At 39.8% G+C, this 25,764-nt stretch overlaps 1 protein-coding gene across 1 annotated transcript in view; it reads left to right on the forward strand.

The window, feature by feature from the left end:
• Positions 1-24,121, forward strand: part of POLR1A (RNA polymerase I subunit A) — a 36,250-nt gene extending 12,129 nt beyond the window's left edge. The window contains exons 13-34 of the mRNA XM_050895683.1: positions 652-906; positions 1,275-1,466; positions 2,893-3,036; positions 3,483-3,666; positions 5,669-5,751; positions 5,866-6,024; positions 6,359-6,457; positions 7,373-7,525; positions 7,718-7,800; positions 8,565-8,730; positions 9,257-9,478; positions 10,979-11,193; positions 11,842-12,009; positions 12,954-13,089; positions 14,080-14,237; positions 15,195-15,309; positions 15,949-16,065; positions 16,928-17,209; positions 17,858-18,058; positions 18,854-18,971; positions 20,238-20,402; positions 22,941-24,121. Of these exons, the coding sequence (XP_050751640.1) occupies positions 652-906; positions 1,275-1,466; positions 2,893-3,036; positions 3,483-3,666; positions 5,669-5,751; positions 5,866-6,024; positions 6,359-6,457; positions 7,373-7,525; positions 7,718-7,800; positions 8,565-8,730; positions 9,257-9,478; positions 10,979-11,193; positions 11,842-12,009; positions 12,954-13,089; positions 14,080-14,237; positions 15,195-15,309; positions 15,949-16,065; positions 16,928-17,209; positions 17,858-18,058; positions 18,854-18,971; positions 20,238-20,402; positions 22,941-23,041 (3,516 nt within the window). The 3' untranslated portion in view covers positions 23,042-24,121. The remainder of the gene's footprint in view (positions 1-651; positions 907-1,274; positions 1,467-2,892; positions 3,037-3,482; positions 3,667-5,668; positions 5,752-5,865; positions 6,025-6,358; positions 6,458-7,372; positions 7,526-7,717; positions 7,801-8,564; positions 8,731-9,256; positions 9,479-10,978; positions 11,194-11,841; positions 12,010-12,953; positions 13,090-14,079; positions 14,238-15,194; positions 15,310-15,948; positions 16,066-16,927; positions 17,210-17,857; positions 18,059-18,853; positions 18,972-20,237; positions 20,403-22,940) is intronic.
• The last annotated feature ends 1,643 nt before the right edge of the window (positions 24,122-25,764 follow it).

Consider the following 25,764-nt stretch of genomic DNA (forward strand, 5'->3'; position numbering starts at 1 on the left):
TTCTCTCAGAACCTGTCACAGAGGTAAACATAAGAGCATTTAGACTGTACAAACAGCTTATCATATTCCTGTTGATAATCACTTAAATGGATATATGGGTGTTACTGACAGAGAAATTAAAATGAGACTGTTTTGAGAGACTCTGTTCTAGATAAGAATAAATTGTGTTATACTCAAACCTGAAATTATAACTCTGAGATCCCTGGCCTCTGCTTCAGCTACTGGGTCATCTTATTACCTTATTCTAGGATGTCCAGTGCTGGGGGTATGGTGACAGGTATTATCAATTCAGCCCAGTGGGCTTTGGATAGTTTATTTTCTCATTTACAAATGGCATAATTTCCTTTCTCTTTCAGTCTTTGATCCCTATATTGCCAAGGGAGAGGAGAGCTTGGTAGAGCGTGGCTTGCATGCTGTTAGCTTGGTTTGATCATTGTGGTTTGTGGGAGTTAATGGAGGATATGCAGCCTTAGACTGTGGTTTGGTGGAGAGCAGAGGGCATTCAGGGGCAAGCAGTCTTCATTCTCTTACAAAGTTTTGCGCAGAATGTTAACACTAGAATGTTTTGGATGTGTGTATGTTTTAAGATGCAGTCTTTTCAGAGGCATGCATGGAAATGCCTTATAGGCAGCAACCAAAATTCTCTTGTAGGTATGTCGACATATTAAAAATGGAGATGTCCTTCTACTGAACCGCCAGCCCACCCTTCATAGACCCTCCATCCAAGCTCACCGAGCTCGAATCCTGCCTGGAGAAAAAGTGCTGAGGCTTCACTATGCCAACTGCAAGGCTTACAATGCTGATTTTGACGGTGATGAAATGAACGCCCATTTTCCACAGAGCGAGCTGGGTAGAGCAGAAGCCTACACCTTAGCGTTTACTGATGAACAGTATCTGGTTCCAAAGGTAAGTAAAACTGTCACATAAATTTATTCCTATGTGAAATCACTTTGATTTGGTTGGTTGGTTTGTTTTGGTTTGTTTTGTTATGATATGAGTTGTTTTTGTTTTTTTTTAATTTATTTTTGAAATTTATTCCTGGTTTCTGTTCTGTCTCCACTTGTGATTCTCGTCCTCTAAAGAAGGCCCAGCACATCCAAACCATCTCGTTCCTTTTAATGTCAATGTCCAGAAAAGATTTAGTAGAGAGTTGTGCTGTGATGATGAGTTCTTTACAAATTACTTTTGTGCTTTTATCCAGCTGGAATAATTTTGGGAGTTCCTAGCACATGACTTATTATCCTCCCCAACCCTTTTTCTTGTTATGTCTTTAGGATGGGAAGCCACTTCCTGGCTTGATCCAGGATCACATGATTTCTGGAGTCAGCATGACAATCCGGGGCTGCTTTTTCACCAGAGAGCAATATATGGAGCTTGTTTACCGAGGACTAACAGACAAAAAAGGAAGAATTAAAATCTTTCCTCCTGCCATTATGAAACCACAACGATTATGGACAGGAAAGCAGGTAATTTATAATTTATTGGGTTAAAGAATGCTGGTGGTTCCAAAGTAAGCACAATGCTAATGTTAAAACCAGTGCTGCTGAGGGTTGCTGAAAAGCCAGAACCTGTCATCTAATCAACACCACGTAGATCTTGGTGTGTGTTATTGAGCTATGAGAGTTGTCTTTCATTTAAAATGACAGTATTAGAATAGTACTTTTACTTGCTGCTCTGAACAGTGTTGCAGATAGAAGTATAACGCTGCAGTTTACAGGCATGGGAGCAGAGAAGGAATTTGTTGGTCGTAGTAAACTAGGTTATGCCAGTCAGTGCTTTTAAATCTCTGAACTTAAAGGTTGTAGGTAAATATTCTGGTATTTGACTTTTTGGTTGAGATCGTCGTTAGGTTGATATAATATCTAGAAAGTCCAAGTGGGTGCTCCATTTTCTACTATTGAAGAGAGTTTAACATTCAATCCAAGTATTGTGTCTCATAGCAGAGTAGGGGAAATTCTCTGCCAGTTTTTCCTGTAAAACCCAACGGACAACTACTTTTTTTTTTTTTTTAATATATATCTGTCTAATTATTGGAAAAATCTTTGTGCCGTATGTTTCTGTCCTGGTTTTGGCTGGGACAGAGTTAACTTTCTTTTTAGTAGCTGGTACAGTACTGTGTTTTGGATTTAGTGTGAGAATGATGTTGATAACACACTGATGTTTTAGCTGTTGCTAAGTAGCGCTTATCCTAAGTTAAGGACTTTTCAGTTCCCCATGCTCTGCCAGCGAGCAGGTGTGCAAGAAGCTGGGAGGGAGCACAGCCGGGGCAGCTGACCCGAACTGGCCAAAGGGGTATTCCATACCATGGAACGTCATGCCCAGTATATAAACAGGGGGGAGTTGGCTGGGAGGCGCGGATCGCGGCTCGGGAACTAACTGGGCATCGGTCAGCGGGTGGTGAGCAATTGCATTGTGCATCACTGTTTTTTTTTTTTCCTTTCCCCCCCCCTTCCTTTTTTTGTTATATTCCTTTTCATTACTATTATTATTATATTTCATTATTACTATTGTTAGTATTATATTTTACTTTAGTTATTAAACTGTTCTTATCTCAACCCATGAGTTTTACTTTCTTTCCTTTGCTTTCCTCCTCCTCACCCCACTGGGAGGGGGAGGTGGAAACGGCTGTGTGGTGCTGAGTTGCTGACTGGGGTTAAACCACGACAGTTTCTGAATAATTATGTGTCTCAGCTCATTGATCTTTCAAAGGCTAGAGTAGCAAGAGGATATTCCTGTCTTGTAAACTTCAGATTTCTGAGCTTTTAAAGCTTTGCTGTCTGTGGGAAAAAATACGTATAGGATGTTGCTTTTCTCCTCCATGCCAAATTCTTTATGTTGAGAAGAGAATATAGGAAATAAATAGTTCCTGCCACTCTTCTTGCTTCTTTATAGGTTGTTTCTACATTGTTAATAAACATCATTCCAGAAAACCACGTCCCACTGAATTTGACTGGGAAGGCTAAGATTGGTGGAAAAGCCTGGGTAAAGGGACCTGCAAACAGATGTCTAAATCTTGATTCAATGTGTGAATCTCAGGTATGCTGGGGCAGCAACTCTGGAGGTTCGGCTGGGATGTATTGTAATAAAACTGTGTATACAGTAAAGGAATGGGAAGGGAAGCTGGCGGATGACAAAGTTAAAAACAGAGATTCAGCAACAGTTACTGCCAGATTAGAGGATAGGCCTGGGGGTCAGGAAGAGCTCTGTTCTCATCCTGGCTGATACAGACTCCATCTGTTTTTGTTAGACCATGTGTCTTCGTTGTTTGACTTTATAGGTGGAAAAATGCAGATGGTGTTAGAAGTTTTATTTCTACTATAAATTCTGGAAGTATAGGTAACTTGACCATATTTAACTGTTCACCAATACATGGGCTTTTTAAACTTAAACCTATTTTCATGTAGACTACACAGAAAAACCTGTAGAGATCATAATAAGACCAAAATTTCTGTTTTCCTGAATAGCAGTGTTTTATTTTTCAGGTTATTATTAGAAATGGAGAATTACTGTGTGGAGTCTTGGACAAAGCTCACTTTGGCAGCTCTGCCTATGGCCTGGTCCACTGTTGCTATGAAATCTATGGGGGCAAAACCAGTGGGAAAGTGCTCACATGTCTAGGACGGCTCTTTACTGCTTATCTGCAGCTGTACAGGGGATTTACAATGGGTGAGTAACACAAGGACTAATTCACCAGTGCTGTAGTGCAGCACCTCCTGAGATATAAAACAGACATTGTTGGGCATGATACATGCTAAGAGTTCTGTAAATAAGATTTTGCAAGACTGTCCTTGAGTGGGATAGCTGTTTGCCAGCCTTTTTTTTTGTTCTGGTTGGTGCGTAGCTGGCCTTCTAAGCATAAAGAGAAAGTATAATCTTGAGTATGGCCATCAAGTTCTCTCCTCTGTCCTGCCTAGTCAAAGTGTACACAGTCTAAATGTCTTGTGTTGAACTTTTGTTTAGATCAAAACATCCTATGAGTCTTTGTTATTTTTACTTCTCTGAAAAAGGATTGTTGCATAGAAACCAGAACAACTGGTAAAGTGAGATGGAAGAACTTTTAAGGGGTTATTGATCAAGTCTTGCATATCTCATTCTACTGTAAATCTTTTGGTAAATGTTTGACTTTCATTACAGCTTTGCAAACTCATACAAAAATGCACTTGGCATGCAATAAAAATTTGAGCCTTACTGTACTCTCTCTTCTTGCAATAATTGAAATATTTCAAATTACCATGTAGAGCTTTACAGGATGTTTTTATACTAATGAAATACTTACAGTATATAGCAGCAGGAGGGTTTAAATTGGCTTTTATCTGAAGGCACAATATGAACACTTAGAGTTACGTAGACACGGTCAACTGGTAGACAGCAGTAGTGAGGAACCAACAGACTGCTGTGGGCCAAGGAAAAGGGAGGGAGATCTGTTGAAGTGGGGAAGGTGATTAATTGACTGTAAGACACAGAAAATATGTCTTGAGAGCCAGGGTGCAAAAACTAGTTAGGAAAAGATAATGAGCCTGGGATCACTAGATAATTAAAACATCAGGAAAAGAGAAGTGGGACTGGAGCAGGAGTCTGGGATTTGGTGAAGATGAGATGATTCAGGACTAAGCAAAATGAGACTTTGGGATGAGATTATCTCCTTCTCCTGAACCTTATTAAAGTAGAAGAGACAAGGCTGTAATGGGAAAAGGAGAGCAGGGCTGGACAGAAAGAGTGAAAATAGAGGGACATGTGACTGGGCCATAGGCTCCTTTGCCTTGTAAACGTGTGTGCAACTCACTAGTAAAGTGTCCCACTTGTCCCCCTACAACTGCTGTACGCTTCACCTGGGAGGAACCTCTGGAGGTGATCTAACGCAGCTCCCTGCTCAAAGCAAGTCCTGCCAGGTGAGCTTGCGCAGGGCTGTGTCCAGTCAAGTTGTGAATATCTCCAGGGATGGTGATTGTACAACCTCTCTGGGTCCCTGTGGCAGCATTTGATCATATACATTGTCAAAATGTTTTTCCTCTTGAAGAAAATTTTGTTTCCTTGTGTCTTTAAAGGACAAACACACCTTTCAGCCTCTCCTCGTCCATCACATGCTCCAGCCGTTTTAGTGACCATTTTAGTGACTTTCGCAGGAGTCCTTACAAATAGCTTACAGGAGTTAGGGTTCCAACCTTTGATTTGTTCTAAACTGTTGTTCTCCTGGTCCTGTCATCACAAGGGTCTGTATTTTTAGTTTAACTTTTTAAAAAAAGCTAGGAAATGACAGATTCTGCAAAGTTCAGCTAATAGGAGCTTTGAAGTGGATGGAAGAGAAAAAACAGTTTCATGTGGCTGGTCTGTAACACATTTGTTTGTGCAAGTGCACCGATTAAGGTTTTATAGACACTGTTGAAGTTAAGACTTCCTAACTTAAGAAGTTGATTTTGCACCCTTAATGCTTAGCTTAGTTGATGTTGCATGGGTTTTTTGACAGCCTATGCCTTCTCCCTCAAAAAAACACTCAGAATTGTTTTTTCTTGTCGAACTGCAGTTAGGCTGATTTTAACAATTATTATATCTTTAATTGTGACTTCCTCTCCAGCTCTTTGCTCTCAAAATCCCTGACACCAAATGCGGTTCCTTCCTCGATTCTTTTTCAGTTTAGATCATTATGTGCTCTGTCTCCCTTCTTTAACAGGGATTGAAGATATTTTGGTTAAACCTGAAGCAGACCACAAAAGACAGAAAATCATTGAAAAGTCAAGCCAGCATGGTATTGAAGTAAGTCTGTCTTGCAGAATTCTTTTTTTTCCCCCATAATTACAATTTTTTTAAATCCTGCCCTGTTTAATCATGCCTGCTTCATACCTAAAAACCACCTTATTTTACTTTCAGGCTGTTAGAGCTGCTCTTAATTTGCCAGAAACAGCATCACGTGAGGAAGTCCAAGGGAAATGGCAGGATGCCCATCTCTGCAAAGACCAGAGGGATTTTAACATGGTTGATCTGAAATTCAAGGAGGAAGTAAACAATTACAACAATGAAGTTAACAAGGTTGGCATCGAGGCATCTGTGTATACTAAACTTGTTTGGAGACTTTCTTATTAAGTTAATTTAATGTTGATGAGGGGTGCCTGACTGTGTGGAGGCTGAAGCTTTCCGTCTGTCCCCAGCATGAGGCTTCACAAACTGCCTCGCCACCTCAACCTTGTACTCCCTGAATGAGAAGATGGCTTAATATTCAAAATGCTTTTAAAATTATAAATAGGAATGTTTGTGATTACTCATCGTTTCACTTTCTTAAAGCCTTCAACAGGAATTGCTTTGGTTTATTATCTTATTAATAATGGTTTGATTTTGTTCCCTTCACCCCACCACAACTGTCTAGGTTTGTATGCCCCTTGGTCTCCACAGGAGCTTTCCAGAGAACAATTTGCAGCTGATGGTACAGTCAGGAGCCAAAGGATCCACTGTAAATACAATGCAGGTAATGACAGCTGGAATACTTAGCAGCTACATGTGTTGATGTGATTTGTCTTAGAATGTAAGCTATTGAGAAGCTCTTGTGTGGATATCTAATACAAAAGTAAGATTTTTATTCTAGGCTTTGGGAATAGAAGCCTTTGGAATGGAAAAATTTTAGAAGAATGTAATAAAGACCTCAGTGGGTGATGGAGGAGAGTCGATGTTTATTATAACCTTCTATTTTTGAATCAGTTTTCAGTATATTAGGATTTATAGAAACAGCAGACCTTCTTCTTAGAAGGAATGCTGCGGATTATACAAACAAATCTACTGTAGGAGAAAGAACTTTTCCTGGCCTCTGTTGGAGACTGACCCCTCTGTTTCCTTCTTCCACTACTGAATAGGAACAACTAAATCTTACTTTGATTTTGGTAGAAATGGCAAGGATGCTTTTTCATTTTGCTTTCTGAAACACAGACAGCAAGCAAGAAACACTATATAAAAAGGCCATCTAAAATTCTGTCTCTGATGAGAGAGAATGAGCAAAGCTTGAGAGAGAGAGAGGGGTTTGTTTTGGGGTTTTTGTTCTGTTTTTCGTACACTGCTGAGAGGTGGTGAGGGTAATGTGGGGACCAAAAAAATATTTACGATATTTTTAGTTTCACATCTCTTTGTATTAAAATAAACATACAGAATGAGAATGGAAATGTGGAGAGTCAGCGGGGTGGAATAATTTAAAAAGACCAGATGGGATCTACATGCCTTTTCTGCCCATCAGTAGCAAGAACACTTAATGAACATGTCGACATTTAGTTAAAGAACATTTAGTGAACGTTTTAATTTTTTTACTATGTTCTTTCAAGAAAAATTGTTGAACTAATGTAAGCAAAAAGTTGGATGGAAAAGTGATGTTTCCTTTTTTCCTGTCCACATTTAGATTTCTTGTTTGCTGGGCCAGATTGAGTTGGAAGGTCGAAGACCCCCACTGATGGCATCTGGCAAATCGCTGCCATGTTTCCAGCCTTACGATTTTTCTCCGAGCTCAGGAGGATTTGTGACTGGCAGATTTCTCACTGGGATCAAACCTTCTGTAAGTTTAATACTGCTTGTGCCTATACTGAAGTTTATTTAAATCTTGATATTTTAATACAGAGTGTCTGCGATTATAGATAAATCAACTTTGTTCACCCTACTTTCATATGTAGCTTTTGAGAAAGAGCATAAATTACTGGTCTTGGTGTACTTCTCAGCAGAATGCTGATGGTATTGTGCTTATGTTTAGGAATTCTTCTTTCACTGCATGGCTGGCAGGGAAGGTCTCGTGGATACAGCTGTCAAAACCAGCCGTTCTGGGTACCTACAAAGGTAAGAGGCTTGTTTTAGAATTTGAGCCTTTAAAAGGTCCTTTTGTTTGTTTGGGTTTTTTGTTTGTTTGGTTTTTTTGTAGAGTACCATAGACTGGAAGAAGCACCTGTATTGCTTCGGTTAACTTCAGTGTACTCGCTTTTTAGAAAAGTGTTTACTGTCTGAGTGTTGAATGTTTGTTCTAAGGCCGACTTTCTAGAGGACTAGATCAAGTGGAACTTTATCACCTCTAACTTATCTCTGGCACATAGCAGCAGCAACTTTTCCTTTTGGAGAAATCTTTTTCCTGATACAAGTAAAGATGTACAAATTCCAGGCAACTCTAGTTTTTCTTGGCCACATTGTGTGGCCCTCATCTTTATTCAAGCAACACCTCCAGTATATAGAAGAAGATGGAACTTTTTAATTGTTTCAGAGGGTAGTGGGGGGTTCTAAAGGCAGGATGCCCCCTTCTTTCAGACAACTGTTTAAGAGTGACAGCAGAAATAGAGTAATTTGCTATTTCATTTTAAGTCACTTCAGTCCAAGGAAACTGGAGGGAGCAACATGCAGAAAGCTTTGGAATATCATTATGCATTTCACCTGTGTGTCATGTCTGTATGATTTTTTGGCTTCCAGAATTCCTGATCAGCCTTTAAGTGCACTCAAGACATGAATGAAAACAGTATTTTTCGTGTTAGAGTTATATCATCCTTGTTGCTTTGTAGCCTCTTAACAGCGTTTTTGTTTGTTTGTTTGTTTGTTTGTTTGTTTCTCCGGAACAGGTGTATCATAAAACATTTGGAAGGACTGGTAGTTCAGTATGACCTGACTGTACGAGATAGTGATGGCAGTGTGGTGCAGTTTCTGTATGGAGAAGATGGGCTTGATATCCCTAAAACTCAGTTCTTACAGCCTGAGCAGTTTCCTTTCATTGCAGAAAACTATGAGGTAGAACACCTAAATCTTAAGTATTGATATGGGGTGAAGGGGGAGACTGAAATGCACGGTTAACATCTGGCGTATCTGTTAGGGATCCAGTGGCATAGTTGTTTCTCTCTGTCACTCTTAGACTAACCTACATTTTTATTTGCCATTGTATTCAAAATATGGAAGCGAATCTTAAGTCTGTGGCATGATTTAAGCAGTCTCAATTTCAGAAGAGCACCAAGCGCTCTCCCTATTCTTGTCTGTTCTAACTCTGTACTTGGATTCAACACAGATGACTTTACTCTTCAGTCTGTCAAGTTTGGTTAACTTCCTTTTACCAGTATCATCACTGCTTATTAAAGAATGGCAATAGTCACATAAAGATATAATGAGTTTTGTCTCAGTGGGGTTGAAAACCAATTATGAAAATTGTTTTACAGCAGCTGAACATTTTCAGTGGCAGCAGATGACCTTTTCAGTTTGCTTTGCCTTTTCTGCTACAGTGAGCATAGAGAGAAGAATAATCATACAGATAACTTTCTTACAGGTAATCCAGAAGACACACCATCTGGATGAAGCTTTAGCAAGGATGGAGTCTCACCAAACTAACCAGCAGTTCAAAGCCATCAAGAAGTGGCGAGCCAGGCACCAAAACTCTGTGCAAAGAGAAGGAGGTTTTCTGATGTTTTCCCAAAAGAAAATGGCAAGTGTAAAAGCACAGATTCCAGGAGGAGAAATAAAAAATGGAAGAGATCCTGCTACTTTACAGGTAACACAGAAGCAGTTGAATTGACCAAGCCCTTTAAAAAAGTTGCAGAATTCAGTGGGTTTTTTTTTTTTTTTAAATGGCTTTTTATGTCCTGAAGTGTTTCACAGTCTACTTATACAAATTACCTTTTGAAGGAATCATATGTCAGCTGTGTGGGTGATGAAGCTGAGATTCGTTTATTAAAGTCTGTGGGCCCTAGTGCTAGGGCAGAGGCCAAAAACACTGAGGTAAAGCTGGTTTTAGAAGACAGCCCATGTTTGCGGGTGCTTTTGGGGGATTGTTTTTGTCTGTTTGTTTGGTGGTGGGTTGTTTGGGGTTTTTTCATGTACGCAGAGTAGATCTCTCTTGGATGGACACATATCTGCTAGCTGGATGAGAGCCTGTTTAAATACGAAGATGAGAGGGCTGAGCCCAGCCCTGCCTAGTGTTTCAAAAAAGTACTCTTGCTTAAGCCTCTTGTACATCAGGGCACTAATCTGCATGTTATGGCTTCTATTGAAGATTGTATGTATGAACATGAAATGCAAACAAGTGCTGCTTCACAGCCCTGCTTTCACAAGGAATTTACCCTGGTAGAATGTGGACAGTTAGCATGAAACTCCAAGTCAAAGGTGTTGAGATACATAACTCTGCGAGCTTGTCTGCAAATGTTATGCCTAATCACTGGCTCATTTATTCAGCTATGCTGATTTTTTTGTCGCTATTGGCACTTTTGATAATGTTCAAAACAATCTGGCCTGGGGATTCATTTACTGTTTGTTCATTTTTTCCTTCAGTAGATAGGTAGATATAGATACATGTTTATCTCTGTCTCGGTATATTATAAAGCTCAGTGGACAGACTTCCATGTCACAAGCCAATTCCTCCGTCATAAAACAGCAAGGCATGTAAAAGATAGGTTTAGCTCATTTTCTGTATTGATTTTTTTTTTTTAAGTCGGTATTAACTTTTTCCTTTATTAAATGCAACATTTGAAATGTTACTTGAAAGACTAGCAAACTGAAGAACAGGAATAAAACCGATCAGCATGCATAAGATGCAAGCTATGTTTAAGGTCTGTGCTGGACTATTGGGCTTGAATGTTGACAACTGAAAATCAGAGAAGCTCCTTTGTCATGCCAGCTTTAGACAGGCGAGGTGGTAGTCAGCTAGAAGTAAAGATAGAAGTATGTTGATGGGCTTCAGTTCCAAGTTAAAATCATTCTTAGAGGGCTGTATTTCACTGATTTCTGGAGTAGTTACTATGGATAGGCAAGTCTGACTATTTCAGGCTTGTAAAGAATCTTGAAATCATTTGGGATCAAAAGTGTTAAGTATCAGAAAATGGAGAACACCATGTTTGTAGCTGAGTTGTTTGCTGTGTTACGTACACCCTTAAGTTTTATGCAGGTAATCTTTTCCTCCTTTGTTATTGCTTGATTGCTGGTGGAAGCAGTGTTATTTGGTTTTGGTCTTATTGTGGATAAACCAGTCTGCTTAAAAATCTCCTCTTATTTTCAGTTATTGAAGATGTGGTATGAACTAGATGAGAAGAAACGAAGAAAATATCTGAAGAAGACAAATAAGTGTCCTGACCCAAGCCTTGGTGTTTGGCGTCCAGATACTTATTTTGCATCTGTTTCAGAAACATTTGAAAATGGAGTCGAAGATTATATCAACAAATGGGAATCTGAGAACAGACGAAGTTATAGGCGCCCAGCGCTTTCTTCTGATAGGTAATAACTTCTGTGTCTTTACTTCTTTACACTGAGCCAAAAACCAAAATACCTATTTTTGGACTGAGTTTGCTAAAGATGAAAAGTCTTTATCAACTCTTGTTTTTGTTGTGACCTTTGTGAAACAAAGTAGTGGGTTTCAGAATGGTTCTTGAAAGCCAAGTGTGGTTAGTGTGCAGTGGAGAGGCCCTGGTTATCCGTTTCTTCCAAACCTGAATTTTCCGTGCTGCTAAGGGCTTTGCCAAAGCCCTTATGGAATAACAGCAACATGTTGCTGTCCCCCTACATATAAAATAATACTTTACAGTAACACTTAAAAAATAAAATATACTCTTGCCACACCATGGAGTTAGCAAGGCAGTTAAGATGAGCAAGTGGGAGTAAATGGACTCTCTTTTCACATTCTGGGAATTAGCATCAGAACTAAAATATAGTTTGGCCAAGGCCCCAGTTCTGTGTTAATGGGCTGTGTTTGTCAGATCAGATTGGGATAGACAATTTTACAGTTTCTGGAGTGTATTTATCTATAAGCTACCAGGAGAAGTTGGCTGAAAGAGGTAACTTTATTGAACTAAGCAATGTTTCAGTCTCTTCAGAGTTCTTTATTTTGTACTACATTGAGCTAAAGCTCTTATTTCCTGTCTTCAGATTAAAGGATTTGTTGTATTTAAAGTGGCAGCGATCTCTTTGTGACCCAGGAGAAGCTGTGGGTCTTCTTGCAGCTCAGAGTATTGGGGAACCTTCCACACAGATGACTCTGAACACCTTCCACTTTGCTGGCAGAGGTGAAATGAATGTCACACTGGGTATTCCAAGGTGAGAAAACTGTGTTCTCAATGGGTCCTTTGCCATTTTTGGCACTTACGTAATAGTGCTTAATCTCACTGGCAGGTATATATGTAATCTTGAGGGCAAATGATCCTTCAGTTTAATTTTAAATTGTGCTTGTTCAGAACTATTTTAATGTTTTACAATTTTACGGTTGTTTTGGTTCATTTTCCAGATACAAGATATCTGTGAAGGCCCCTTACTCTTATCTGATGTGTAGCAAATGGCTTACTTGGTTTTGTATTTTAGTCAGTACAGGATAAGCCTAAAGAAATGGTGCTTTGTGGGTTTGTCCTCTGACGACCTCTTCTTCTCCCTACTAACTTTTAAACCTATTTCTTTCACACACAAAATTTCACTGCAACTATGAAATCTGCATGTTTAGTAGTATTATCACCTAAGTGGAAAGAGACCTGTTTTATAGTAGCCAGGTTTCCCCTGGGTCTTCTGTTTGGTGACAGTGACTTTATCAGCGTGCACATGTTTACCAGCCAGTCATCAGTTTGTTCTGAATAACATGGGTGCTGGGCCTGGCCTTGTACATAGCTGTGTGATGCCTTAGGTGGGAGATGGTTGTGTTACTTTAGAGAAGCAGGGGAGGGGGAGAAAGTATGAGGAAGCATACATTATGCATCTGTAGGAAATAGGCTTCATTAGTTCTTCTGTTCTTGGAACAATTTATTATCATCTCTATTCTCTTCCTGTAATTGGGGTGATAATATAACTGAAGCAGTAGAGCTACTGTTGTGCTGAGCCTGATGAGGAATGAGAAAAGTGAAAAGGAGCAGTGCAGTGGTAACCACAGCTCTTGATGCATATGGCTTTGGTAGAACTGGCAGTTGCTGCATGCTGCCTAATTAAATGAACTAGATATTTATTTGATTGCATAGTGCTTTTATCAGTTAATTTGAAAGATCTTTCTTTATTTAAAGGTTGCGGGAGATATTGATGGTGGCCAGTGCAAATATTAAAACGCCAACGATGAGTGTTCCTGTATTCAATACCAAGAAAGCTCTCAAGAAGGTGAAACAGCTTAAGAAACAGCTCACAAGAGTGTGCTTAGCTGAGGTGAGCCTCCTATTCAGTGTATCCTTTGAGAGTCAGCAAGACAAAATTTCCTGTTTGAGCTCATCAGTTGGTCTGGCTTTGTAGCAGTTTCCGTTTTTGAAGGCTTATCTGTGAGCGCAAGATGAGAAGGTCCTTTCTTTTCACCTCTTGAATACTGAACCTGTAATATCTGCTAGGAATTGGAGCATTGAAAGGAATTGCAGTTACTGTGGCTGTGTGAGACTTAAATTGAATTTAACCTGTAGAGCATTGTCACAGGCTACAAACTGTATAGAACGTAAAGGAAGGGTAAGTAGTATAACGGCAGGGAGGATTTATGTTTACTGCGATAGCCTTGTTTGGCTTTTTCTCAAGCTCATTTTTGTCAGTCTCTAGAATTGGAGGGTTTTTGTTTTGTCTCTGAGACAAGCTAATCTGGCTGTGACTGGCATAGCAGAAACCTTTCTGTTTGTCCCCCACCCCTTCCTAATGTCATACAAGTGGCTGTGCTCAATAGAAGTGAAACATGTGGCTCCGTGGAAACTCGATATACTGAAGTCTGACGTATTCTGTGCTCCCTCTCTTCCTAGGAGTGCAGTCTTTCGTGTGCTCTCCTGCATGCCCTACCCTCTTCTGTCTTACTCTTTCAAGTTGAAAGCAGCAAGGATAGAGTTAAGACTCAGCTCTGTGCTGAAATAGTCATGCTCAATGAGCATGGGTGAGTAAAATGAAGCTGTTGGCCCACTAAGAAGTGTAGTCTCTTGTGAAGGAGTCAGGTGGGGAGGTGAGGCTGTTCTCCCAGTTGTCCAAGTTAATTGTTGGGAGGAGTTTAAGCCGAAAAGTGTGCAATAGGGTAGAGTGGTTTTGCCGAGGAGCTGCCACAAAGCCTCCAGAAAAGTTTGCCAGTTAGCCTTGTGTAATTCTGGTCTTCTGTGGAAAGCATTGGAATTGCAGGAAGTAAATGAAGTGTCTTCATCAAAGGAGTAACGTTCCTACTTGGGGCTTTTGTAGGTCTTGCAGAAAGTTGAGATAGAGGAATCCCTGCGTGTGAAGTGCAAGCAGAACAAACATCGCCTCTACAAAATCAAATTCCATTTCTTGCCCCATGAATATTACCGAGAGGAGAAGTGTGTGAAGCCCAGGGAGATCTTGCACTTCATGGAAACAAGGTGAGTTTGCTTTCAGATACTTTAATATTTGTTCTTCTTTTGCCTTTCCATGGGCTCTAAGGGTCACTGCATGTTGTTTATTACTGCTGCTATGGCTTTCAGAGCAACAGCTTCCTGCAGATGTGCTTGCAGAAGCATCTACACAGTTGCTTTTTATGTCTTGAATAAAACTGTGGATCTGTGGTGTGGTGACAGTGCAGAATTGTATCAAGGCAGATCTTTCACGTGTCTTCGATATACTCGAAGAGCCATATAAGCAACATCTCATTCCTTATCTTTGGATGCTTAAACATTTATTACCAGCAAAAATGTTTGAATACTTTAGGTATCTCTTGGTGCTCTCATTGAACAGAACTAAACCTTAATTTTTTTTATTATTTTTTAAAAATAAATCAGAAAAGGCTGGCTTTTTTTTTTTTGTCCCTTTCTTTTTTTCCCCTGCTTCCTTCCCCATGTCTGGCCAAATGTGTGTAGTTAAAAGTAGAACATTTAATGATAAGGGTCTATTGAAAGCTATTTTTGTTTTGCAGAAAGGCTTAATTGATTTCTTCCTCCTTCAGGCCACATGAGTTCAAGCTGGGTTACTTTATTTAACAATTTCCCATGTGCTCATTTGTTTAAAAAAGAAAAAAGTCCAGTAGTAAACCATGTCTTCTGAAGGTCAATTTGATGTGCAGATTTTATGTCCAGATGAGCTTCTAATTTTAAGCTTTGGATGAATGGTTACATCTGTGATTGTAAGAGAGATGATAGCAACCTTTTGATTCCTAAAGGAATGGGAAAGGGACAAGAAGAAAAATTACTTGCCTTATCCTGGAAGTACTTTTGCATCCACCAGAGAATACGTCCTGTCATGAGTTGACTGGCGGCTTAAACAAAATAAATTAATTTCCTGACAACTTGAAATTGACTGCGGTACTACCGAGCTTTGACATTCAGGGTTGCTGCTTCTTTCAGGTTCTTCAAAATTTTTCTGGAAGCAATTAAAAGGAAGAATGCAAAGATGGCATCTTTTACTGAAGTCAGCACCCGGAAGGCAACTCGGAAAGATATAGATGGTGACCAAGACAAGGTACAGAAAAACATTACCTGAAAAATGCCTCACTTCCTTTACCTGTTTTTGAGAACCAGAATTTGGAAAAACGTTAGCATGTTTCAATGCAAACACAAAATGTGTGAATACTAAATAACTTCTTAAGTATTTTCTTTATGCATAAACTGTCTTTGCATTCTCATAAAATTAACAAGGAAATTAAAGTTATTGTGTGTTAAATCCTAATTTACTTAAGACCGTACTCGGAAAATGCCTGTTTATTTTAGCCTCAGTGAGATAAAAGCATATTACTCGCTGTTTGCTCCCAGATCCATGTCCTGTTGTAGCAGTGGTTGTCAAAACTTTGGGGAAGATCGTTTTTTCATTGAAAGGCTTTTGCATGTTCCTTCTGCAACTCCTCTCCCATCAAGGACTGTCATATAAACAGGCTGATAGCTTATCTATCTTGTAGATGTTCATCTTGTTTAATGTTAAAGTTATCATGAGCGTAAGTTCATTATTTCTTTATAGTAGTGGGCTTATAGAAATTAATTTGTCCTTAAAGGTAGAACATTGAACAAGGGATTGTTAAATTCCAAATGTTTGGCTAAAGCCTTTTGGTGCAGTTGATGCTTCCTATCAGTCAGCCTGATTATCTGGTCTGTCATGGATTTCTAGACACAGAATAATCAGGAAGCTCCAGCAGAGGAAGAAGAGAACATTGTTGATGCAGAAGCTGATGAAGGGGATGGTGATGCTACAGAAGCAAAACGGAGGAAGAACCAGGAAGAAGAGGTAATGATTTTATAGGTGCTCAGCACTGCACTTTAATTCCCAGTTTCCTCTGCCTTGGTTTGAGTTGGGAAGGAAAGCTTCCGTTGAAACAAAATGCTGAAAAAAACCAAACCCAACTTGGAAGGAGATAGGAAAGTCTCTGCTTTGTGCTGATCAGTTTTGATTCGGATGAGAGAAAAACTATAGCAGAAGATGTGGGCTGAGACTTGTGATGACCTTGGTCATCATAGTTGAGCCTGGTCAGTGCTGTCCTTTAAGAGTAATACAGAACCATGCAGGTTAGCAATGGAAGAGATCTGCGTTTTTCCGAAGCCTTGCTCTTCAGGCATTGGGCAGATGTGTCTGGCAATCAGGTTGTCTGTGCTGTAGTTCACCTTAACTTTACCTCTTGCTAATTTCATGCCATTAATTGTTTTTAAAACTTAACTGTGGTTCTTAGTAAATATTCTCCCTGGCTCTGCATGTTTCTCTGTGTTCACTGCTTCATAATTACTGCTTAAAAGATGAGTTGCTGTAATTTCAGCAAGAGGGTAGGGTAATTGAAAATCCTGAGGGAATCCCATCATCAGAGTTGGATTATGGGAAGAGCCTTTTTCGGGGGGAGAAAACTAAATTCTGCTACAGTCCCGATAACCTGTAGCATCCCAGACTGTATTGAGGAATAATGGCAAGATTATAAAGAAATAGAGACTGAACTGAATCTGTTGTATTATTTTCTTTACAACAGAATTGCATTTTCATTGTGTCATAGGCAAGATACTTGCAACTCAGCTGTCAAGAATATTCATGAATAAAACTTCATGATACACTTTGTTTCTGTACATGTTCTGGCTCAGATAAATACAACATTATTTCTTTGCAGGTTGATTATGAGAGTGAAGAAGAGAATGGGGAAGAAAACGTTGACGAGCGTCTAGAAGATGAAGAGGCTGAATCAGAAAAAGAAGAAGGGACTCCTGGTGCTGAAGAAGATCAGAACGGAGCAGATGGTGATGAATCTCAACATCTTTCCTTTATGTCTCAGACTAAAAAAGAGAAAGATCCGTTACTTCAGTCAGCAGAGTTGCGAGTAAATGCTGTTCTGGACAGCCACTCATCAATACAGGATTACACATTTGACACCAAAAATGAACTTTGGTGTGAGGTAAGATGGTGGTGCCTGAAACATCTGTGTGTGGTTGCGCAATGGTTGCATGTAGCTCCCATCACAAATGGATCTTTTCAGTGCAGTGCTGCTGTTTTGTCTCAGCGATCCTATGTTAATGGAGAAAAGTGGCAGTACCAATGTAGTTCTTGACATAATTTTTAGTAACTTCTAACTTTCAGAACACCTGATGAAGCTGCTTTTTAAAAACAGATTTTTGACAGGTTTATTGTGTTTTAATCTTTAAATATATGATGCACCACTGTGTAGCTCTTGATGAATAAGTGTGATGGCTGGACTGTTGAAAAAGTCTAAACATCTTAAAAAACAAACAAACAAAAAACCTAACAAACACATACCACACACTCCCCTCCCACCCCCACCCCCCCCCAAAAAAAGGCCACCCAAAAAAACCCGATCAGTGTGAGTTCAGAGATCTTGAAAGCAATGTGGATGAATAATCCTGGGATGGAGTGTTCATATTAGTATCGTTCAGATGTAATTCTAGTCAGATGTTTATGTTCCTAAACACACAACTAGGGTAATTCCAGTTGTCTACTTTTTGCCTAACAAGAAGTAGGCTGGTTATTGAGTCTGATGTTCAAGCTTCCTTACAGAGCAACACTACGTCGGTTTTTTTCCTCTTAGGTTTCATTGACACTTCCATTGATGAAGGTGTACTTTGATATCTCCTCCTTGCTTGTCTCTCTCACACGAAGCACAGTCATTCATGAAGTGAAGGGGATCACACGATGCTTGTTGAATGAAAGTACCAATAAGCAAGGAGAGAAGGAACTCATTCTGCATACCGAAGGGATAAACCTTGCGGAGCTGTTCAGATACTCTGATGTATGTAATCTATTTATAATCCTGAACTTGAATGATCTCTTGTGTTCTAGGGGGAGATGGTGGATGATGGATGCCATTTAAATTTAGCAGGGTGATGTGTATCCTTTTCAGCTCTTAAACTCTCTTCCTCTTCCTTTTTACCCCTAGATGTGTTCAGAGCTCAGCAGAGCCTTTTCTCAAGGGCAGCTTGCAAATCAGTTTTTGTGCAGCAGCCCAGTGTCTAATGACAGATAATTCACACCATGCTTCTAACTGTCTCTCTAAATGTTACTTGAGGGAGTTCTTCCATCTAAATCAATTGCAGTACTTGGAGATGAACAGTTCTGTTATGCCATCTAGCCCATAACTCTACAAATACAGGATTGTTTTAAGCTACATCTTCTCTACTGCTTTTGCTAAAAGTTTTGGCTGGCTGAGACAGACTGGGCATTGCATGTTACTTGGAAGACTTTAACATGTTCCTCTGCTGCTTGGGATGGTTTGCTAGTTTGCTTTTTCTAATTTCAGATCGTTTTCTCCTGTGGTGAGTTTTTTGATTCCAGTACTCTTACTCATTCATATAATCACTATATATTCACGTATGTAATTACTGGGATCACTAGCTTAAACATAAATCCCCAGAATCATTTTTGTCTGTATGTGACTCTGAGCTGCTGCCTAGTTGTTCTGTAACTGTTGGTGCTGCTTAAGCTAGTGAAAAATGGCAGAAAAAAGCTATCTTAGCTTAGCTTAAGTTGTTTGGAAATACAGAGTAACTACTGTCCTAACTTGTATCCGTGGTTTTTTTGCTTTCAGATTTTGGACCTGAACAGACTTTATTCCAATGATATTCATGCCATGGCTAAGAATTATGGAATTGAATCTGCTCTGAGGGTGATTATAAAGGAAATAAAAGATGTATTTGCTGTATATGGTAAGATTTCTTTGTATTTTTAAAGATAGTCTTTATTATCATTAAGATGGGAAAACCCAGCCACTGTGCTTACAGAGTTATGGTTTTGCATGATCTTTTCATTTATGTGTGTATTTTTAAGTTGCACCTTTTCATTGTTTTAATCATTATAGTGCCTTCTGTGAAGACTTCGTTAGTTAATTATTAGGTTCCATTTAATTAGTAGAAAATTCACTAGACAAGGTTGAATTTTTTCCCCCCTTCACAGAGCTTTTCTATTCTGGTATATTTATTTTTTGCAAGCTGGAAGGTCCAGACGAATTAACTATTGACGTCTGAGGAAGCTAACTGTTAGACTTGTATAGTGGCCCTGAGAATTGGATTAGTCTTGCCTCACTCCAGCTTTTTAATGATGGGAGTCTAGGCTCCCTTTGTAGTTGAGTTTTTATGTCTTTCCTAAAATAGCTGTGCTGCATTGTCTGAATGTTTGTCTCCCTGCATAGATTATTCAGAGAGTCCAGGTAACTAGCTTAGGTAAGATGCCAGACTTCATAGGCTGCTAAAGTTAGGCATGTTGAATTTGCCTTAAGTGAGCTAAGTCTTGCTATGAATTAAACTATTGAAAAGAGGGAAGATTAATACCGTGGGAATTTCAGCAACCAGTTATATCGAACAGATTTGCCAGCTGGCAGCCCAGAATGGTCTGACCTTCAAGTTGTTCAAGAACTGCTAGGTAAATGTTGACAGAGCTGTTAATGATCCCCCATTACACTGACTCCACAAGCATTACTCAAAAATAAGTGCAATTTCTTTTTAGCCTAAACGGGGTTTTCTGTGGATGCCTAATACCATGCACAGAAAATATCAGAACCTTTCTGACTCCGGTGCCTAGCTAATGCAGGCCACCAGGTGAGGGGCTAGAGCTCTGTCCCATCACGAATGGATGGATGTGTGATCCCCTTCTGCATAAACAAAGATGATGCAGACCTCACTGATTTTATGTAGAGAAACTCTGCTGCCTTACAGCATTCTTGATGTTTTAGTTTCCCTGGAGAGATATTATTTTATGTTACAGTGAGGTCTGCCTCTCTTGGATATTTGAGGGGAGCAGTTAAGCCGGCTACGCACAAAGAGGTGCAACTGCCAGAAGAATGTTAATAGAGATGTTCTCCATGTTGATTCGATTCAGGGAGTTTAATTTAGACCTGATTTATTTAAAAAAAAAACAACAAAACCAAACCCTTAGCCTTTGAGTGCTCTGATGATTGCTCTTTCTTGTGTTCTTAGGAATTGTGGTAGACCCTCGGCACCTTTCACTTGTGGCAGATTACATGTGTTTTGAAGGATTTTATAAACCACTGAATCGTTTTGGAATTCAGTCCAACTCCTCCCCTCTGCAACAGATGACATTTGAAACCAGCTACAAATTCTTGAAGGAAGCAACAATGATGGGTAAATGGTTTAGTTTGAAATAGATGGCTGCAGCATTTCACATATGCTTTGTTTTCATTGTAATTTTCCACTATTGAGTAATGCATAATTGCATTAGGAAAAAATGCCAGAGGCTAAAATTTTAATTAAGCTCTTTCCTAGGAAAGTTTTCCAGATGTTTTTAATAAAATTCTGTCAGCTTAAATGATGTCAGCTCCCACATGCAATTTGTGGGGTCTGTGACTCCTTTCTTTAAGAATTAGATAGGCATTTTTATAACAAACCTTAAGATTGTTAAGATTTGTTATACCAAAGCCTTTTCACAGCCTACTAAATCTGCCTTTTTCTGTCTCTGCCATTAAAATTGTCATCTCTGCTTTATTTTCGTGTCTCTATTATAACTCCCATGTTTTCATCTCTTCTCTAACCTTGTTGTTTAGAATTTTATTGTGAGAGCAGTCCTCCTGGTTGTTACTTTTGATTCTGTTTTTCTTCTGCTTTGTAGCACTTTACTATCTTTGCTTTTTTCCTGAAACACAGACAAAGGGTCACATTCATTTGTCTAATGGTAGGTTTCTGGTGCCATCTGAGATGCCCAAGAGTATCCTTTCTGGCCTCTAGTCGCTGCTCTGGAAGGTGTAGAGATCACATGGCTGCATGGATCATTTAGGGCATTTGAAATGGCATTAGCCATCTACATTTAGGAGTCTTATCCAAAAAACTTGTGCTTTGACATTAGACAGTTTGCTTGATCTCATGCTTTGGATACTAACTACTTTTGCAAATAGTCTTGGTTTCTGTCACATGCCAGTTGGATACTCTCCTTCTTGGATGCTCCTGTCCTGCCTTCTTTGGTACCTATTACAAATGGGAAAAGCTCTCAACATGATCTCTTCAGCTAGTATCTTAAACTTCCTTGCACAGATGTCAGAGATACTTTTATCACTGAATTCCTTTATGTTGATGCTGTTTTATACCCTTTCTGGGAACGTAATTTGGGTTTTAATGAATAGTATTGGTTACAATTGACTTAAAATTCATCTGAAAATGAGAAGGGAAGAGTGTAAATCTGGGGTGAAATTGAATAGAAGAGGATGTTTCGTGCACAGTTGTGCTCTCTCTCGGGATTTGTTATATCACATATTGACTTAGAAATAAGATAAGGTTTTTGCCAGGTGAAACGTAATTATATTTATGAATAATATTATGAATAAAGACATGAAGTGCATACTGACAGGAGGATACGGTGAATTGGCAGGAAAGCTACACTGATCACAAGTGGAGGGAGTTATTGATTTCACCACAATGGAAATCAAAGTCATAATGTGGATTGCAGCAGTCTGGATGTAATTTGCTTTAATGTAACTGATAACTTGACTGTACAGTAAAGAGCTACTGCAAGGGTGCTCGCTTATGGCCCTGATCAATAAGATGGAAGAAAGAAGGCTTGTGACTGCTGCGCACAGCTAACGTAAGAAATGCCATTAGAGTGCAAATGTGACCCAGCAGACTGCTGATCAGGGTTTAGTGTGCAGAGAGCACGCTGCATCAGAAGTGAGATCCCTTTGGCTGTTTGCTCGAAGACTAACTCTTTGTTAACATCACGTGAACAAACAGGACAGTTATGACTTGTTTAATGATCTAACAAAGGAGCTTTTTTTTTTTTCCTTCAGCTGACACACATTTAGGAGCAGCTATTTAATTATTCAGCTGTAGCTGAGATCAGAGCTGCAAGCACGTGCCATACACTGTGCTATGGTGCAGCTCCTCCCCCCATCCTCTGTATGGTAGAAAGTTCAGTACATTTTGCTCAGTAGAATAAAGATGACCCAAACTTCTCAAAAGATTAACAATTTATTTCCAATCTTCCAACTGCTCTAATGACAAAATTCCAGCTTGCTGTAGTTACGATGAATGAAAAACAGCCTGGATGCTTATAAAAACAGTGACAGCAAAACAGTCCTAGCCAGACATGTCATCTGGAGAGCTTCCAAATTTCTGTGACACTATTTTGCTACAGTGAGTAACCACAAAATCAAAAGAATTCATGGAATGTCTCTCCAGTGAAAAGTTCTCTTCGTATCTAGCCAGAAGGATTTAAAATCCACATCAAAAGGATTCACTCTAACAAAGGAAAAAGGCAGCAATGAAAAGGGAGTCTTTTTGGTTTTGCCTCACTGATGTATTTTTTTAGCGATTTATTTAATCAGCAGAATGTGTTCAGTGGAAGGTCAAATCTGTGTTCTCTTAGAATTCAGAATGTGTTGTCTTTTCATGCTGAATAGGGAGAGTTTAGTAATGTGTGGCCTAATTCTTTGCTTGCACAAAAAGATTGGGATGAGATAATAGTTGTTGTAGGAGGGGTAGGAAGAGTTTTGGACTCCTGCTCTCAGAAATACAAATTCAATCTGAACAGTAGGTGGCAGTCCCTTTCTGAAACTAAGTGGGGCTGAACCAGATGACTTCTTGCATGTAAACCAAAATGCTTTCTTTTCAGCACTGACCTTTGAGAAACCTTTGGAAACATCCTAATATGATTTTGTTTGGATTCTGTTACAGGTGCCCATGATGAACTGCGATCCCCTTCTGCGTGCCTAGTGGTTGGAAAAGTTGTTAAAGGAGGGACTGGTTTGTTTGACCTCAAGCAACCCCTTACATAGTGTTTTGGTTATAACTAAAGGATTCTGATTGAAATGTTCATCATAAGAGATACGTATGCTCTACAGCTATGCAACAAGGGCACATGCTGTGTCCCCAGTCGTCTTCCCTGTGCCAATAAGTTTGTTAATCTGGATACCTGATGAGCCTAATCTATTTAATGAGAATGTCTGCACCTATAGGAGCTATCCTTTGACCCAAAGAAATGTCTATTTACTGTTCATTAATGTAAAAAATGAGATTATTGGTTTACATAGAAAAGAATAAAATGAAGGAGACCGTCTGGGTCTCAAACAGGCCGTGCAACAGCTGTGGCAGACAGAAGTCAAAGCAGAATCTGTTTATGCTGTCTGATTTTTGTGGGGCAGAATCCCATCTGGGTGGGTAGTGCCAGTTGCCACATGGTTGTTCCATGACAAATTTCCAGTATTGGAAGTAGCATTCAGACTCCCAGGTGTAGTGGGGCAGCGCTGTGCTGAAGCTTCAACATTGTATTGAAGCGTCTGTGCTTGCGGCGTATCCTCCTCTTTTGCTGTACTTGCGTGCACTGCCATGACTTTTGTAAGCTGTAGAGGATGCATTTTCCTATTCTGCTACTTCATTTATTAAGAATTATGTGTCTGTGACACAATTGTTAAATTTCTTTATTACCCGAAGACCGGAATTCAGAGTTTTCATGGTTTCTATAGGCGTTTTCCAGTGCCTACTCTTATGACTTCTTTGTACGGAACAGATCTCTGCACAGTGAGAAACCTGACATTTGATAAAGATTTATTCCTTAAATGGCAACATGAGCTGGTGTAACAGTGACTACACAAAAGACTCTTGTAAGAATTACCGGAACAGAGGTTTTAAACTATTTTTGCTTAAATATTCTGTATCAAAGAGGATATTTAATAAAGGACACTGCAGAGAAATATTCTGAACGCCCTAATATGTGGCTGTGTTACCAAGGGAATTTTGTCATGCAGCCAACAGCCATCACTTTGATGGCTGTTAAAAATGATGTAGCTGAGAGCTGTTAGCCACTCTTCAGAAATCAGGCTTTCTTGTTTATACATTTGATTTTAATCAGAATGCAATGCTTGCAAGTAGTTAAAATTCTTTCGAGTTAGCTCACTACCATGTAGGCAAGTTTTCTAACAGATTTCAACCCCTGATCATTCTCAGTGGTACCTCTGAGCTAGTGGAAAAGTGCCAGAGCTCACTTAGCCAGCTGAGGAGCTCCTACTTCTAGTGGAGCTGCACTAAAGGGGATCAGATCAGATAGCGGGAGACGTTGGCTCAGGACTGTGAAAGAGCCTCTGTGGAGTATCTTGATGGGCTTCATTCTGCCTCAGCCCCTTAAAACTGTGTCAAATGTTCTGCAAATTGCACTGAAGCTTAACAAATGCATTAGCTGGGTAGGTCTCCAGTTTCACTTTGCAAATCTTCATAAAAGATTTCCTTGTGTCTTTTTCCAATCTTAGCACCTGCTATGCATTTCTCAAAAACGTGTCATTCTGCGAACAACAGGGGAAGAATTAGTTGGATACAGTTTCGCAAATGGTTAGATGGGAAAGAACGAACGTGGTAACAAAAAGACTTTTAATTTCAGGCTACAGTCTGTACTGTTACAGACCATTTGCTGAGAAAGATCCCGAAGAGGTATTCACAGTCCTGCAGTGAAGAGCATCTGTGCCACATTTTCTGTTTGGAGATACGGCATCCTTTAGTTCTCTAAAGAGTTTGACCTAAATAACTCATTCATCCAAGTGTTCGTATCGCTTCTCTGTGAAGCTTAAGAGGTCACTTTGATTGTGTCATGGTAATAAATTGTCCTCAGAGTTATGGAGCCATGAAATACAAGAAAATTTACTAGTCTTATTTTTTGGCATAATATATCCACATACAAATTCTGCATATTTGAAATGCGTGTATGTGAAACTATGCTGTGCTGCAACTGAAAAGAGATCGAGTGTCCCGAGCAACTTGATGTCCTTTTCTAGATGCCAGCTTGCTTTTCTGTTGCTGTCTGAAGCTCCCGAGGCCAGTGTTGCCTGTAGCAATCCTTCTGGCAGGCTTGCTTGCTTCTCCAGTGGTGAGAAGGAGTCCTGTGTGGTGGTGGGGCAGCGCTCAGCCGACATGCTTTAGGGGAGCAAGGGACACGGATGCTAAATGAGCAGGGCAGTAAAGTGCCTAAAAATATTACGTAGTCTTGTTTTGAGAAAACGTACTGAAGTGACTGTCCTTTGCTTTACGCCCCGTTGCGTGTCAGATTGCTGTTTCTTGCTCCCTGCAGAGTCGGCTGTGCAGGAAATGGTGATGAATTCAGTAGGTGGTTACTCAGTCCTGCTCCCAGGTTATCTAATACGGGTGATTCTTTAAATAGAGCCATTTGGAAAATGCGCTCTGGCTGTGGCAGGATGAGCCAACCTCCCCTTTCAGTTTTGAGTTGCCTTTAAAATTTAGGCACAGGCCAGGATCGGAAAAACTATTCTGAAAGAACTGACGCTGTAGGAAAGCCCCTAACACTACAATTCAGATCTTACCTAACATCTGCTTAGGAAAACGAAGTAGATGGCTGTTCCTGTTCATGGACAAAAGTGATAGGGGAGAGAGCATGGCAGGACCTCAGATGAGAGTCCGTGTCTCCAAGGCTGGAGAACGGTACGTATTTTGGCGTATAAACAGGCTTAGTCTACACTGTGAAGGAGAGGCAGCTGAGGCAGCAATTACTCTTAAT

This window comes from Gymnogyps californianus, chromosome 4 (genome assembly GCF_018139145.2).
Source record: "Gymnogyps californianus isolate 813 chromosome 4, ASM1813914v2, whole genome shotgun sequence".
Taxonomy (NCBI): domain Eukaryota; kingdom Metazoa; phylum Chordata; class Aves; order Accipitriformes; family Cathartidae; genus Gymnogyps; species Gymnogyps californianus.